The sequence below is a fragment of the Macrobrachium nipponense genome, chromosome 28 (genome assembly GCF_015104395.2).
Source record: "Macrobrachium nipponense isolate FS-2020 chromosome 28, ASM1510439v2, whole genome shotgun sequence".
NCBI classification, from domain to species: Eukaryota; Metazoa; Arthropoda; class Malacostraca; order Decapoda; family Palaemonidae; genus Macrobrachium; species Macrobrachium nipponense.
The window spans coordinates 15,433,958-15,451,457 of record NC_087217.1 but is presented as its reverse complement, the minus strand read 5'-3'; the positions used below and the strand labels follow the sequence as shown (position 1 = coordinate 15,451,457).

Below are 17,500 nucleotides of genomic sequence, written 5' to 3'. Positions count from 1 at the left end.
TTGGAGGGAATTTAGACTGCCAAATGCAGTACTGGAGGGAATTTGGACAGTCCCGAATGCAGTTTTGGCGGTACTTTAGACAGTCTTTGGATTTTTCCATTTTAAAAGCAACAACAACAAAATATTCGTTTACCAATTCACTAATTTATATAGAAAAAAAACTAGCAAAACTGAGATCTCTGACAAGTCGGTATCTAGGGCACCTAGTTGAGAAATATTTACAAGCCTCTGAAAGAAATAGCTAAATCATCCACATTAACTTAATCCCTAAAAGTGACGGGGCAGCATGTAAAATACTGCTAAAAATAAAAAAAAATAAAAAAAAAAAAATAAAAAAGTTCATGGGGCAAGATGTGGCATTTTGATAAATAATATGAGAGTATGTGTACAAAGAACATGACTACTGACAAGTGCTCTCATTAAGGTTGGCACATGGACAAATGTTCGATAAATCAGCTGTCACCTATTGTCCAAGTACCAGGCCCGCCCCCACACACACCCCACAAGAAAAAAAAAATTAGGGTTTACAGCTAGACAGTAAATTTCAATAATAACAATCCTCTTTGGATGCAATTCATTCTTTTTTATGAAACAGGTGGCCTCATTCTGTGGTGCCCAATGCGAGTTGGAATCATGTTACAGGGAGCAGAATTACTTCATTTAGATCTTAGAATTTTTAGTGGCAATCGTATCCAAAAAAGTGTGAAAAAACTGAGATGTTAAGAGGGCATTGTGGTTATCATTATATGGTCAGTCTCCCACAAACACACACCCATAAACACAAACACCACACACACACACACACACACACACACACACAACACACACATATATATATATATATATATATATATATATATATCTATATATATATAGTATAATTATAATCTACTGGTGAATTTCACCAAATACATGTGTAATTGTAATAGCCAGAATACCCTTCTAACTTCTCGAATTCTCAGCGTTTTTTTTTTTTTTTTTTTTTTTTTTTTTTTTTTTTTTTTTTGTTTTTTTTTGGGGGGGATATACTTGTCACTACAAAGCCCTAAGATCAGAGTGCAAGAAATATGAGGAAATTATGATGTCCGGTAGCGGAAAACGAACCCGGGGCTTATATTCACAATGACTTGACCACGAGAAGAATAAAAGTCTAATGCCTCTCGCACATACAACATACATATATACCTGTTGTTTTCAAATACATTCATTAGAGCTGGAATAGACCCATCCTCACCATCGTAGCTTAGTGAGCAATCGTTTTTATTAGTTTTTAGGCTGAAATAAATATATGAAGAATCTACTGGTCACAGTTTACCAGATACATATGTAATTGTAATAGCCACAGTTGCCTCTTGGGACAAATACGGCCACGTAAATACAAAAGGTTTCTCACAACGTGGATAGCAAAAATCTGAGAGAGAGAGAGAGAGAGAGAGAGAGAGAGAGAGAGAGAGAGGTGGTATTTTGGTTAAATAGACGCGGCATTTTACCGTAAGAGAGCATGGTTGTTTATGCGCTGCGCATACACGGGAGTGACAAGAGTAGATGCATCGCACTCACTTTTATCTTTTCACTGCACAGCATCAACCCCCTTTCACACACACACACACACACACACACATACACACTTAAAAGGGGAACATAAAATGCGCTGCCACAAGGGTTTTCTCACGTTCACAGCAGCATCTCCCATTCACACACGACGGAGCCAATTAGAACGCCATTCCGGGGTTACCGAGAGCAGACGCAGTCTCTGAGTGGTTAACTTAAACCCGGGTAATTGGCTAATGGGCGAGCTGCTGGTTTGCTCGTCAGGGTAGTAGACGTGCGTAATTGTTTGGCAGCAATTAACTAATGACAGGGAAAATGGGAGGCGAGGGAATTAAGTGCCTGGTTATTTACGGGGTCCGGGTAAGTGTGAAGTATGTGGTTTTGTCAAGTATGCGTCAACTGCGTCACTTTCAACGAGTAAACAAATGTGTTGGCACCACTTAGGCGTTTGGAGGATATCATCTACTGCTCTAGTTGGCACAAAATGATCACGATTTCTTTCGGTATTCCTCTTCTGTAAATTTTAGGAACTCTAGAATATTCGACGTGAAAAATACGCAATTCAGCGCAGAAACGACAACAAACCAAGTCAACCAATTACAACTAACTACACTCTTGGGGAAATGTAGTGTCACCGAAACAGATGTGTTTATTAGGTGATAGACTGTTCTTTTTGATTAATAATAAAGGCAAATGAGAGAGACAAAGCAACCCTTATTACGTATATGTTCTGAAGTTTATGATCTTTATAACTTGAAAACACTCTGCAACATTTTACTAATACGCTTGAAAACCTCTGCATAAGAAGGGTCTTTCTATCAGCAGTAATTATAATAGTAACGGTAATTCCTGTTATGTAAAACGCATTTTTATTAATATATTTTTGTGTCGCATCACAAAAAACAAATAACGAAAATGAAAATGTCAAAATTATGAGATGAAATTGGCCAGACTAATTTCTGTGTTCTGCAGTAAAAATAAATATGGCCAATAAAAGCACTAAAAAATTCCAAATTTGTTATGCAGCCTACAACACTTCGAGAAACGAACTTTACAAAGCTATTAATGATATACAGTTTACATAGTGAGACGCATAGAAATAGTCCTTAAAAATTCAGGACTTCTTTCGAAGACTTTCGCGATAGTTTTCTTGGAATCGTCTTTGTAAAATCATTTTTTATGATACAATACTGATTTTGGTATCATTACGAAGCTGGATAACTGCACCTATTCACATATTTTCAAAAAGGCAAAGCAACAGAAATAAAGTGCAAAATGGATAGCTAGATTTTAGCCGAATACGAACATTACCATACCTTGCCATGAAAAAGTATTTGCCATAATTTAAGCCAAACATTAGAGAGAAAAAAAACTCTCAAAATCTTTAAAATTTTCAACCTTTTGACTACTTCCAACCACCAAAGCTATAATTCAAAAACTCAATAAAATCAAAATATATCCAACATAGTTCAAACCTAATCCCAGACCTAAATAAGAAAAAGTAAACCTATTTAAAGAATGGACTGCGTACACCAATATTATTATTATTATTATTATTATTATTATTATTATTATTATTATTATTATTATTATTATTATTATTATTATTATTATTAGGAGAAACAAATCCACAGTTATGTAGATTGATAAGGGGAACCGAACACACTCCCGAAAGCTATCCTTGCTGCTTTTAGATTTATAATATTTATAATATTTGTACATTTACATAACTGTGGATTTGTTTCTCCATTTGAAGACTCGTGCTACTATGAGGATTTTTTAAATTATTATTTATTTTTTTTTTTGCTCTATCACAGTTCTCTAATTCGACTGGGTGGTATTTATAGTGTGGGGTTCCGGGTTGCATTCTGCCTCCTTAGGAGTCCATCACTTTTCTTATTATATGCGCCGTTCTAGGATCACACACTTCTGCATGAGTCCTGGAGCTACTTCAGCCTCTAGTTTTTCCAGATTCCTTTTCAGGAACCTTGGGATCGTGCCTAGTGTTCCTATGACTATGGGTACAATTTCCACTGGCATATCCCATGTCCTTCTTATTTCTATTTTCAGGTCTTGATACTTATCCATTTTTCCCTCTCTTTCTCTTCAACTCTGGTGTCCCATGGTATTGGGACATCAATGAGTGATACTTTCTTCTTGATTTCAATCAACGTCACGTCTGGTCTATTTGCAGTATCACCCTAACTGTTCTGATACCATAGTCCCAGAGGAACTTTGCCTGATCGTTTTCTATCACTCCTTCAGGTTGGTGTTCGTACCACTTATTACTGCAAGGTAGCTGGTGTTTCTTGCACAGGCTCCAGTGGAGGGCTTTTGCTACTGAATCATGCCTCTTTTTGTACTTGTTCTGTACAAGTGCCGGACATTCGCTTGCTATGTGGTTTATGGTTTCATTTTTCGTATTGCACTTCCTACATATGGGAGAGATGTTATTTCCATCTATCGTTCTTTGGACATATCTGGTTCTTAGGGCCTGATCTTGTGCCGCTGTTATCATTCCTTCAGTTTCCTTCTTGAGCTCTCCCCTCAGTAGCCATTGCCACGTGTCATCGCTGGCTAGTTCTTTAGTCTGCCTCATGTATTGTCCGTGCATTGGTTTGTTATGCCATTCCTCCGTTCTGCTTGTCTTTCTCCCATCTCTGCATATTTCTGGGTCTTCATCTACTTTTATCAGTCCTTCTTCCCATGCACTCTTGAGCCACTCGTCTTCACTGGTCTTCATATATTGCCCCAGTGCTCTGTTCTCGATGTTGACGCAGTCCTCTATGCTTAGTAGTCCCCTTCCTCCTTCCTTTCGTGTTATGTATAGTCTGTCCGTATTTGCTCTTGGGTGTAGTGCTTTGAGTATTGTCATATGTTTCTTCGTTTTCTGGTCTATGCTGCGAAGTTCTGCCTTCGTCCATTCCACTATTCCTGCGCTGTATCTGATTACTGGCATTGCCCATGTGTTTCTGGCTTTTATCATATTTCCGGCGTTGAGTTTTGACTTGAGTATCGCCTTGAGTCTCTGCATATATTCTTTCCTGATCGTGTCCTTCATCTCTTGATGTTTTATATCCCCTCCTTCTATTATCCCCAGGTATTTGTATCCCGTCTCATCTATGTGTTTGATGTTGTTCCCATCTGGTAGCTTTATCTCTTCAGTCCTTGTTACTTTGCCCTTTTGTATGTTGACTAAGGCACATTTTTCTGTTCCAAACTCCATCCTGATGTCCCCAGATACAATCCTTACAGTCTGGATTAGGGTATCTATTTCCTTGATGCTCTTACCATACAGCTTGATGTCGTCCATGAACATCAGATGGTTAATTCTGTTGCCTCTTTTCTTGAGTTGGTACCTAGCATCCATCTTCTGCAGTACCTTTGTCATGGGAATCATGGCTACTACGAAGAGTAGTGGGGACAGTGAGTCGCCCTGGAAGATCCCTCTCCTGATATTAACCTCTGCTAGTCTTATTCCAGAGCTTGTAAGTATTGTATTCCAGTTGCACATTGTATTTCTGAGGAAGCTGATGGAGTTTTCCTCTGCCCCATATTATATTTTCGGACATTCTATGAGCCATGCGTGTGGTATCATGTCGAAGGCTTTCTTATAGTCTATCCATGCCATGCTTAGGTTGGTTTTTCTTCTCTTACTGTTCTTCATTACCATTTTGTCTATCAGGAGCTGGTCTTTTGTGCCCCTACAATTCCTTCTGCAGCCTTTATGTTGGTGGGGGATGGTGTTTGTCTCCTCTAGGTAGTCGTATAGCCTTTCGCTGATGATACCTGTTAGTAACTTCCACATCATTGGTAGGCAGGTGATAGGCCTGTAGATACTGGCTATATTTCCATATTATTATTATTATTATTATTATTATTATTATTATATTATTATTATTATTATTATTATTAATTAATAATAATAATAATAATAATAATAATAATAATAATAATAATAATTCTAACTAATAATACTATATTTAAAACAACATATTATATAATGACAAAATCTTTACCAGCTTAAAACGGCAAGAAAATGTTCGAGATGAAAAGACCTCTAACTCACATTAGTTATTCAAAAGTATAAAAAGACCTCGTCTGGGAGAAGCAACTGGATTACCAATTCCTCCTCCTTCCCGGCTCTCTCTGCCTTTGATTATTCTAGAACATTAATTTTGTTGAAATATAGCCGTTTTGGAAATATCATCATTCATTACATTCCTCCTAATTTATACATACATACATACATACATACATACACACACACACATACACCACACACACACACACATATATATATATATATATATATATATATATATATATATAAAACCTTATCCTTATTCCTTACGAATTAATAATAATAATGATAATGAATAATAATAATAATAATAATAAAAATAAAAATAATAATAATAATAATAATAATAGTAATAATAATAATAATAATAATAATAATAATAATATAAGACATATGTAATTCGCATCAGTATCAAACCCAGGATTGTCAATTCAGTTTGATCCTTATAGTGATTAGAAATTCTTTTCTGTTGCACGCATCTTTGTATGCTGATTTCTATTAAAAATAATAACAACAGTGATAAACAAATATGTATTGCGAATTTAGGGCACTGAGTACACAATTATCTATTTAATGTTTGAATACTGGGTTATTATGGGTATCATTTTAATTATTATAAGGATCAAACTTGAATTGCCAATCCTGGGTTTTGATACTGATGCGAATTACACATGTTTTATATTATTATTATTGTTATTATTATTTTTATTATTTTTATTATTATTATTATTATTATTATTATTATTATTATTATTATTATTATTATTATTATTATTAATTCGAATAAGGGATAAGGTATAACCATATCATAGCAACAGCAATTCCATACAAAAAAATATGCTAATATAACTTGATTAGAAGCAATTTTAAGTAGTCGAAGAGCTAGAAAAATATGTGGGAAGACAAAAAATTCAACAGTACTCTGACGAATTACTAAGAGCTATTAATAAAACCTAATCATAAATACGATCCATAATACCAAAATAAACACGAAAAAAAAAATACCAGAACGGGAAAAAGAAAACTACCTACAGACACTGGTGAAGCGAAAAAAAAAAAAAAAAAATAACCGCAAGTTACCCTCTCCAGAGAGGAGATTTACTCTACCGGACTGAGATACCACTGGTGGTAAAGATATAAATTTATCATTTTAACGGCGTCGCCTTAATGGCCTTCTGGCATGCAAACGGCTGCGCCCTGAGTGATGACTGAAGGACAAAGGAATGACGTTAGATACACGATGCGAAATGAACAGACATGGAAATCTGGTCTGTGATGAAATGGACTGTCGCTACGGTAACAGACAGGGGACAAAAAGAAATGAATGTTGTTGTGAGAGAGAGAGAGAGAGAGAGAGAGAGAGAGAGAGAGAGAGAGAGATTACTTTATCAAGCGACATGAGAACATTTATTGTTACTTTTGTTCAGACCCTCCCCCCAAAGAAAAAAGCTAAATTTTCCCCTATTTCCGTAACCTACGCTCATTCAAGATGTGAATCACTGCGTCATTCGGAGGAAGGCGTATATCCTTTTCTTTTTTTTCTTTTTTGTTTCTACAAGTACTACATAAGGGCATTAAGTTGCCATTCCCGTTGTCATCCACTAAAAACAATATTTTAAGTATTTTAAGATGAAAATACATTCGTAAGATATATAAAACCTAAATCAATCTGAACCCTGGAAATATCTTTATAAAATATTCTTCACCAAACATTCTTTCAGACTACACAAGTTCTATAAGTACTCCGTAAGCATTCCTACAAAATAATGTTTAAAACTGATAATAATCTATATCATTTGAATAAAACATGCTTAATCGCAAACCAAAGACAACCTTTGATTTATAAACACATCCTGTCAGCCAACTAAACAAAAGACCTAATATACAAAAAAAATGAAGAGTAAAACACTGCGCCACTCACCGTGGTAGAGCGCCCCTTCCTCGAGCAGGCACTGCCACATGGCCGCCGCTTGTGACCTCGAGTGAACCGTGGAGGACAGCGCCAGGAGCCAGTCGGTGAGCTCTGTGCCGACTACACAGCGAGGCTGCTGGCGCCCGTGCTGCTTCCGGTCTTTCATGAGGTGAGGGGCGCGGGCTAGAAGCATCGACCTCAGTACCCAAGCAGCCTCGCAGATGCGGACGCTCGGGGCCTTTGGGTAGGACAAATCACAAGGAATGATTAATAATAAGATTAACATAAAAAAAATACACAGACTCATTTTACTTATACCCTTTTGACTTACAAAATGCATTGCTCTCAATTACAATGAACCATCAGTGTCGACCCTTGAAAATTGAAAAACAAAACCACACATTGGAATTTAATTGAATATAGAATTTAAACCAAAGGCCAATCACTGGGACCTACGAGGTCATTCAGCGCTGAAATGCAAATTGACAGTATAAGGTTTGAAAGGTGTAACTATGAATCCATTGTTAGGAGAGGGTGTAAAGTAAGATGAAGAAAGAGTAAATGAAAGGAGGTACAGTAAAAGGAGTGAAAGGAGTTGCAGCTAGGGGCCGAAGGCGCGCTGCGAAGAACCTTAAGTAATGCATACAGTGCACCGCATGAGGTCCACTGATGGAACTACCCTCTTGAGTGTGGAGACATGAAAACCCAACTACAGTCCATTATGAATGGAGTTCTATAAAATGTGGCTTTGTTTTTCCCGTCATTCTCTTCGTCGATTCGTGATTTCGAGTAAGGCTTGGTTCCATTTAAGCCGGGGGTTAAGCCTATGCTCAGGCTCCGGCTTTTATCAGGGCTTGGAGCCGACGTAGGCGTATGAACTCTATTTCGGCGTCACGTTCCGGTACTATTTGAATTAACCATTTCCTTGTATTTAAAATCTTAATCTGATTTTTCTTAGATAAAATGTTAATTAAATATAAGCTCAGTCTTTCTCATAAAAACGATTACTCTTCTGCAAAAAATGAACAGCTCTTTCCTCTGATTTTCAAACATTCATAAGTCAAATGATCATCAATCTCAAAACCTAATTGCATTCGATAATGCATCAGTACTGAACTCTGATGTACATAATAACAGTTTCCCTACAACTTAATACTAATAATAATAATAATAATAACCAATTTGCCTGATACAGTATCTTGAAGGGCTACCGAATGTAGGAAATCGAAGAAATAGATTTAAACAACGCGTGAATATTAATTTAAATAAAATTGTTTTCCAAAAAACCTGCTGAGGGTTAAACTGGAAAAATGGGGTGACCTTAGGAATAGCCGGTATATATCAAAAGTTAAAAGCTGCATTATGGTGGTATTAGTATAACTGAGTGGCTTTGTAGCAATTTTAAGGTTTGCCGTTTGTCAAAGAAGAAAGACTTGGGAATGGATATGTGGGATAATTCTTCCTCAGACAGATAATGAAAAGAGCTAAAATTATACGGGCAAGGAGTCGCTTAATATTCATAGAGGCCATTTTTACTTTAAAGTAAGATTTATGAGAACAACTCTGATACGGGATGAACAACAAAGTATGGTATTATCAAAGGATAAAGACCCACGAATCTTTTTTCCTATTTTAAAAATTTAAAGAAAGATTTGTGTGAAATATCTGCAAGAGAAGAGACTACATGTGGCAAACATGGGGCAGTGAAAATGTATAGTGTAAATTACGATTTATGAAGAATTTTTATTGTAGCGCAAAAGGAACTAGTACGAAAATAGGGGTCTGAAAGATTGATGCGTTATATCACTGGATGTCTGACATTTTTATGAACTGAGATGATACAGGGAGCGAAGAGAATGAAAGGTAGAATTTTTTTGTTTTCTTGGAGCGACATTGTATTGATAGTGAGAGGTTGAAGGTTATTAAACTAACCGTTACTACTATGAGATTCAGGGCCTCTGTAACACGGTTTTTTCGCAATAACTTTTTATCTATGCATTTCATAGATATAACGCTTATTCAGAGTACATATTATATCAACACATAAATTTTGAGTGCATTCTGCACTACGTAGGTTGAATAAATTTGGTACTTATAATGTAAAAGTGACCTTTTTTGAAGACGGGCCAACTTACTCAGAGAAAAGGTTTCGAACGCACTCGTTACGTAACTTATAACAGCATTTCTTCCTGTTTCCCGATGGATGATTGGCTATACGTAACGGAGGCTAAACCTCTGGCAACAATGACATACAAATTTAAATACAAGCAAAGCAGCACACCTTTATGAACTCTTGAACCTCCCCACTGATAATTGTCATAATGAACAAACCAACAAAATATGTTAATAAATACAAAAACACTTCGATTATTAGTCTAATTCCCAAAATAAGTTTCCAAAGAAATTACAGTCTACTTTATAGGTCACAATCAGATTGACAAGATGTAGGGAATAGCTTGATTTGATAACTGTTATATCCTATGTCAAGCAATTTTATTTTTTATTGGCTATCTACCTATTTACTGAAAAAAATAGCCGGTACCGTATATTGGCTTTAAACCTTCACCAATAATTATCGTCAGAATGGTGACTTCATGAGGCTCCACCCACTTTGGCCTCGTTATAATTCAGGATAACACTGAAGGCTACCATGGGCATTGTTGGATTAGAAAATTTAACTTCTCGCTATAAAAACTAATTTCTCGAGTAGTTGTAAGAAGTGCTAAATGATCCTCAAGGATCCCAGCAGTTGGTCTAAACGATTAATTCATGTATATTACTGCTATACTGTTGCGGCACTACTGCTACAGTAGTATTACTACGCTAGCACTGACTACCCCACCCACATCTATGTATCGTTCCGCCATTCATAAAGTCTTTGGGTTTTCAGAGCCGATGGCATTTCTGTCTGGTGGATGGGCGGGGCAACATTTAGTCAAGAGGTGTTTGTTTACCTTGCTTACGTAATGAATGTTTTTCGACTCTTGGCTCGTAATCATTGGCCGTGGCGTCGGCTAGTTCATTTTTACTCTATAAAAATCAAACCATCGGGTTTAGGTTTATTGATAATGCTGACAAAATTTGTGTGTGGTTGTAAAATATACATATGTCAACTTTCCAGCTACATCCGATGCTTTGACAAGGAGCAAAGTCCAAAAAACCGTGTTACAGAGACCCTGAATCTCATAAGTAGATAAGATATATATATATATATATATATATATATATATATATATATATATATATATATATATATATATATATATAGATATATATATATATATATATATATATATATATATATATATAACTAGCGTAAATGAAAGCCAAAAGAATCTGGCATTAGACGTAACCGTTTACAACAAAAGCAAATCGGCATGATTTTAATCAACTCAATTCGCTTGGTGTAAACGCATTGAAATCAGTGTGGCGAATCAAGACGAATCATGAATTGTGTTGATTCTTCATGAATTGAAGTTTCGATTCGCTTGGTGTAAAGGCAGCCGTAGCGTGGAGGGAAGATTGGATGGGGTTGACTCTTGAAGAAATTTCACTGTAAATATTACTGATCATTAGAATGTGAGGCAAAACATGAAAGAGATTCAAGATTCTGTGAAACAAAATATTTTGGAGACTACAATTGGAATTTATAAAAGGATTGTTGAGCTAAATCCTCATCACAGATATGAATTGTAATATTGAAATCCATCAAAAGGATTACGGTAGAAACTAGCAAGATAAACTGTATGAGTCATTTTAGTTGACAGAGAAGGATTGAGCGGGAGAGAGGAGCTTTCACTATATAACTAAAATAGATGTGAAAGTAATTGTAAGTAAAAAAGATGGACTGGATAACCGTGATGGTTCAGTGATGTGGAGAGAATAGAGGAAGAAGGACTGATAAAAATGAATGGGTTGATAGAATTGCAAAAATGTTTGAACGAGGGACCTTGCTTTGCATGAAGCTTGAGCCTTCAAGCAAAGATGAGGATACAAGTAAAGGTAAGTAAAGGGAGTCAATGTATGAAGCAGTTTTTTTTTTTCTTCTTTTTATCTTATGGTGCTGTCAACGGTTAAAGGAATGCATGTGAGTGACAACTGTCAATTTGTCTCCTGAAACTACACCCAATAAGGAGATGGTCTCTTGCACACACAAGTCTATTAATGGTGGATTTACACATCATAAATACTATCATTATTACTATACTATACAACAAAGCTAATGAGAGAAAGGGACTCACATCAACGATAGGGACAGCAGCATTGCTGGGGGAATCCAAGTCTTGAGATCGCTGTTGCTCGACATCGGTCTTCTTCTTCCGTCTGCTTCCTTTCTTACGCCCTCCAGACAGACCTTTCCCTCCTCCTCCTCCTCCTCCACCACCATCGCCACTCCCACCTCCTCCACCTCCTTCTCCTCCTCCTCCTCCTTCTCCATTGATTATTCTGCCGGAGCTCCTCCTCCTACTTTGACGGCCATCTTCGTCGTCCTCGTAGTCATCGTCGTCTTCATCCTCGTCGTCTTCGTCGTTCTCCTGACTGTCGCCACGGTAGTTGATGACCATGGGGGACGTGTGGGAGGGCGGCTCGTCATCGTCGTCGTCGTCCTCGTCCTCCTCTTCGGCCGTGTCCTGAGATTCGCAGCGCAGGCGGAGAACAGCGCTCCGAAGGCTGGATCTTCTGGGACTGACGGAGGGACTGTCGAAACTGGCCGCCCTGCTGAGGCTCGGCCTCCGGGCGGGCGTCTCTCTGTTTCCGACGGGGGAGGACCTCGTCGGAGTACTTCTCGGCGTTTCTCGCGGCGTCGAGTTTCTGGAGGACGACTGCGGAGGTGTCGGCGATCCCGTTTTGCTCTTCGTGGCCAGCTCCGTCGAGGACTCGCCCGGCGAGTGGTTTGACTTCGTGGGTAGGGGAGGGGTGGCATCCGGGGGAGGTCCAGAGTTTCTGGACATGGTGAAGCCTTTTGGAAGAGTGTGAGAATTCTGAGGGGCTGCTGCAGAGGCTAAGCCTCTTGACTGGTGGGTGCCCGGGGCACGTACGGGAGAGGAGGAAGCTGCCCTCGTCGGAGACGCCGTTGTTGCAGAGGCCCTTCTGTGTTCATCTCTTCCGGTGGGTTCCTTCGGCAGCTCCCTTGGAGTGGCCGACCGACGTCGGCGTGACCCAAAATTCCTCCAGAGGGTTCTCCCTTCGTCCAGTACTGAGCCTGTGGCTGTAGGAATAAGCAGATAACAAAAAATTATGACAAAAGTCGTAACAACAAATACAATAAAAAAAAACATTGTACCTTTAATCGTTGTTTGTCATGTTCAAAAATATTAAACAGCAACAACTGACTTTTGAAGGTGAAATGATTATAATGATAATATCCTCATATCCTCGGCCTCAAAACAAGCATCAAAGCTACACAGTTAATGGATCTTTTTACCAGAAAAGGTACTCGATGTTCCAAAACATATCCGCCCTATTAAAGGAGATAAATACACAGGCAAAAAAAATAAATAAATAAATTCCTCTCCATATAATCTGACATCGTAAAAAACCACATCAATACATAACGTAAAAGGAAAAATTTTACCCACAAAAAAAAAATAAATAAATAATCCGAGCTTTTTATCAGAGGCCGCCTCGGACGCCGGGAGATAAAAGTACCTTCAGGGCTAAAGAAACAATTCGAGAAAAAAAAAAACATTTTGGAATTCGTAAAAAGAGGTTATTATGGAGGATAAATCTTTAAAGATTTACAGGGATATGTGAAGAAATTAATGTACATTTGCGTAAAAAAATATGAAGGATCTAAAAACTACAAATACCTGAGGTATAGATGGATACAATATAAGATTTAGGCCAAAGGCCACGCGCTGGGACCTATGAGGTCATTCTGCGCTGAAATGGAAACTGACAGTAAAAAAGGGTTGAAAGGTGTCAGAGGAGGAAAACCTCAAAGCAGTTGCAATATGAATCATTTGTTAAGAGAGGGTGGAAAGTCAGACTGAAGAAAAAGAACATGAACCGAGGTACAGTAAAATAACTCTGGAGTACAAATCTACTTTATTCCCATGAAGAAATATCGAGGTTTGGTATTTTGAACTGGTTATACGAGGTTAAGGTACATTATCTTGGAAGATTTATGGCTCTCTCTCTCTCTCTCTCTCTCTCTCTTCTCTCTCTCTCTCTCTCTCTCTCTGTATATATATATATACACATATATATACATTATATATAATATACATACATATATATATATATGTGTGTGTGTGTGTGTGTACAGAGAGAGAGAGAGAGAGAGAGAGAGAGAGAGAGAGACCTTACAGACCTTTCCTTACAGACCTTACATTTTGTTCGGGTTGCCCCAGGTCCCTCAGTGTGAGGCACCTCTAATGTCTACCAGAGAGTTGCTAGAACATCTTCCGGTATATTTTGCATCTTCCAATCTTGGATGGTCTGGGATGCAGTTTAGATATTTGTCGAGTTTATTCTTAAACACATCTACGCTCACTCCTGATATATTCCTCAGATGAGCTGGCAACGCATTGAATAGACGCTGCATTATCGATGCTGGTGCGTAGTAGATTAATGTCCTGTGTGCTTTCCTTATTTTTCCTGGTATAGTTTTGGGCACTATTAATCTACCTCTGCTTGCTCTTTCTGATATTTTTAGTTCCATGATGTTTTTCTGTATTCCTTCTATCTGTTTCCATGCCTGAATTATCATGTAGCGTTCTCTTCTCCTTTCTAGACTATATAATTTTAAAAATTGTAGTCTTTCCTTAACTTCTTCTATTCTAGCTGTAAAGGACCTTTGTACACTCTCTATTTGTGCAATATCCTTTTGATAGTGTGGGTACCATATCATATTGCAATATTCAAGTAGACTACGAACATATGTTTTATAAAGCCATAATCAATGTGTTCAGCTGTTGTTGTTTTGAAGTGCCGTAACAACATTCCCATTTTTGCTTTACATTTTGCCAGTAGAATTGCTATTTGATCATTGCATAACATGTTCCTATTCATCATTACACCAAGGTCTTTAACTGCTTCCTTATTTGTGATTGTCTCATTATTAGGTCCCCTATATGCATATAGCTTTCCTTCTCTGTCTCCATAATTTATTTATTCAAATTTATCAGAGTTAAATACCATCCTATTTACCTCTGCCCAATCATATACTTTGTTAAGGTCTCTTTGTAGAGCGTTCCTATCTTCATCACAAGTAATTTATCTACTTATTCTTGTGTCATCGGGTAAACTACTCACTGCTGAATCCTTAACATTACTGTCTATGTCTTCAATCATAATAACAAACAGTATTGCAGCTCAACACGTAACCTTGTGGCACACCGGATATTACATTGGCTTCATCCGATTTCTCATCGTTTGCAATAACTATCTGTTTTCTGTTGTGTAAAAAAAAATTCTTTTAACCATCTTCCTACTTTATCCACAATATTGTGTTTTCTAATTTTCTTCACTAATATATTATGGTCTACCTTGTCAAAAGCTTTTGCAAAGTCCAGATCAACCACATCTGTTTCATTTCCGCTTTTCATATTTTTGAATATGTTCTCACGGTGGACTAACAGGTGGGTTTGTGTACTTTTTCTGGGTACAAAACCATGTTATCCTATATTAAACAAATTATTTTTTATTAAATGTTTCATAATATTTTTCTTCATTACCCTTTCATACACTTTCATAATATGTGATTTTAGACTCACAGGCCTATAATTACTTGCCTCTAGTCTTGATCCACTTTTGAAAGTAGGGGTAATATATGCTAATTTGTGCTCATCATAAATCTTGCCTGTATCTACACTTTGTCTTAATAATATTGCAAGTGGCTTTGCGATAGAATGAACTACTTTCTTTAACAAAATAGCAGGAACTCCATCAGGCCCTGCTGCAGCTCCATTTTTAATTTCATTAATAGCCTGCACAATATCAGCTTCATTAATATCTATGTCAGCTAAATATTCACTATTTTCGTCCCTTACTTCTATATCATTATCTTCATTATCTATTCTAGGGGTGAATTCTCTCTTATATCGTTCTGCCAATATGTTGCAAATCTCCTTTTCTTCATTCGTTAATCTCCCTTCAATTCTTAGAGGGCCTATTTCTATTCTTCTTTTATTCATCTTTTTCGCGTATGAGTATAATAGTTTTGGGTTTTGCTTGATATTTATTAGGGTTTTTTCTTCCAAGTCCCGTTTTTAATTTTCTTTTGATTGTATAATCTTTTGTTCTGCATTTTCTATCTTACTTTTTAGTTCTATAACTTTCCATGCATTTTTTTCTTTTGCAAGACCTTTTTTCCACTTTCTGATTTTCTAGAACAAGATCCTTCTGTCTCTTGGTATGCATGACTGATGATTACTTTTATTCTTTGGTATATATTTATCCACTATTTTCTCTAATATTTTATATAATATCTCCATATTTACCCTTATGTCATCACTTACGAAAATATTATCCCAATCTTTGTTTAATTCTTCATTTATTTCTGACCATTTTCCATATCCTTCCCACTTTTTCATTTCTTGCTTATCTCTGTTTTCACTTGCTTTGGAATGGACTGTTAATTCTATGACATTATGGTCTGAAATACTCGCATCATAAACTATTATTTCTTTAACATAATTCATCTCGTTCACAAACATTACTAGGTCTAAAAGTATTTCCGCCTTTCTTAGTTGGCAGGTGATTTATTTGTTGAATGTTGTATTCTAGTAGCATATCTAATAGCTTTTCGAATTGCCTCTTATCTACTGCAACTACTGTTACTACTCTTTTTTATATGTATAAGTACAACCACAATCTCCTATTCGTTCTTTCCAGTCTACGAAAGGAAAGTTGAAGTCTCCAGATAGGAGAATAGTCCAGTCCTTATGATTTCTACATATATCATCCAATTTTTCTATTATTGAGTCAAACTTTAGTATTAGGAGGTCTATATATTACTATGTTCATTAATTTTTCAGATTCAAATTCTACCGCTATTAGTTCACATTCTGAGTTACTATATTTCTCATATATTTTTCCTTGTTTTTTGTCTTTCCCATATATTGCGGTTCCCCCTTGATTCCTATTTTTTCTATCTGATCTATAAGTTTGGAACCCTTTTATCTGATCATCATTCCCAGTCTCTTGGGAATACCAGGTTTCACTTATATTCATTATATCTATTTTCTTTTCAATTTGGGTTAGTTCTTCTAAGTACTCTATTTTTCTTTTTGAGTTACTCGTAACTAAACCCTGCGCATTCATCACTATGATGGTTTGCGTGTTTTCTCCTTCATTTAATATTGGTAATAATAGGATTTTCCCATGTCTCTTCCTGTTCTGGTATGTTGTTCTTTTTTTCATTTCCAGAAATTCTGACATTAAAAAATCCAACTTTTCCATAATATTTGATCTTCCTTCATCATAATTATTCATTTTGTGTTTGAATCTGTAATTTTCTCCGTTTCTGCAATATCCTCTTGCATAATAAATACAGTTATTATCTCTTGAGTAGAATCTTGGAGCTGAGGCTTTGATATTTTTTGCTGACATCTCTGCATATCTCGTTGATGGCTTGCTTTTTTCTTTTACCTGATATTCTTTATTCCTCTCTTTATTTGTTTCTTTCTTATTTTGGATTTTATTACTTGATTGATTATTTATTTGATTATGATTCATGGCTACAGGGTGCATATATTTACATTTTTTGTCGAACTTACATCCTTTTCCTTCTTTTAGGTTTTTGCATATTTTTGGATGCAGATCTCTGCAATCATCCTCATAGCCATCTAGGTACGCACATTTACCATATATTTCATAGTTGTGACATACCTTAGGATGTTTGTAGTAACATCTTTCTCCAAATCTGCAATTCCCTCTTTTCAAAAGGTTGCAGACTTTGTCTTTTTTGTCTATTTTTCCTCTTTCCCGTCATTGTGTAGATCTGGGTA

At 36.7% G+C, this 17,500-nt stretch overlaps 1 protein-coding gene across 9 annotated transcripts in view; it reads right to left on the bottom strand.

The window, feature by feature from the left end:
- The window catches only part of LOC135201449 (rap guanine nucleotide exchange factor 4-like), a 725,795-nt gene that overhangs the window by 94,154 nt on the left and 614,141 nt on the right, over positions 1–17,500 (bottom strand). For all 9 annotated transcript variants that reach the window (XM_064230397.1, XM_064230399.1, XM_064230398.1 and 6 more), the window contains 2 exons: positions 11,789–12,756; positions 7,557–7,785 (listed from right to left, as the gene is read on the bottom strand). In XM_064230397.1, the coding sequence (XP_064086467.1) occupies positions 7,557–7,785; positions 11,789–12,756 (1,197 nt within the window). The remainder of the gene's footprint in view (positions 1–7,556; positions 7,786–11,788; positions 12,757–17,500) is intronic.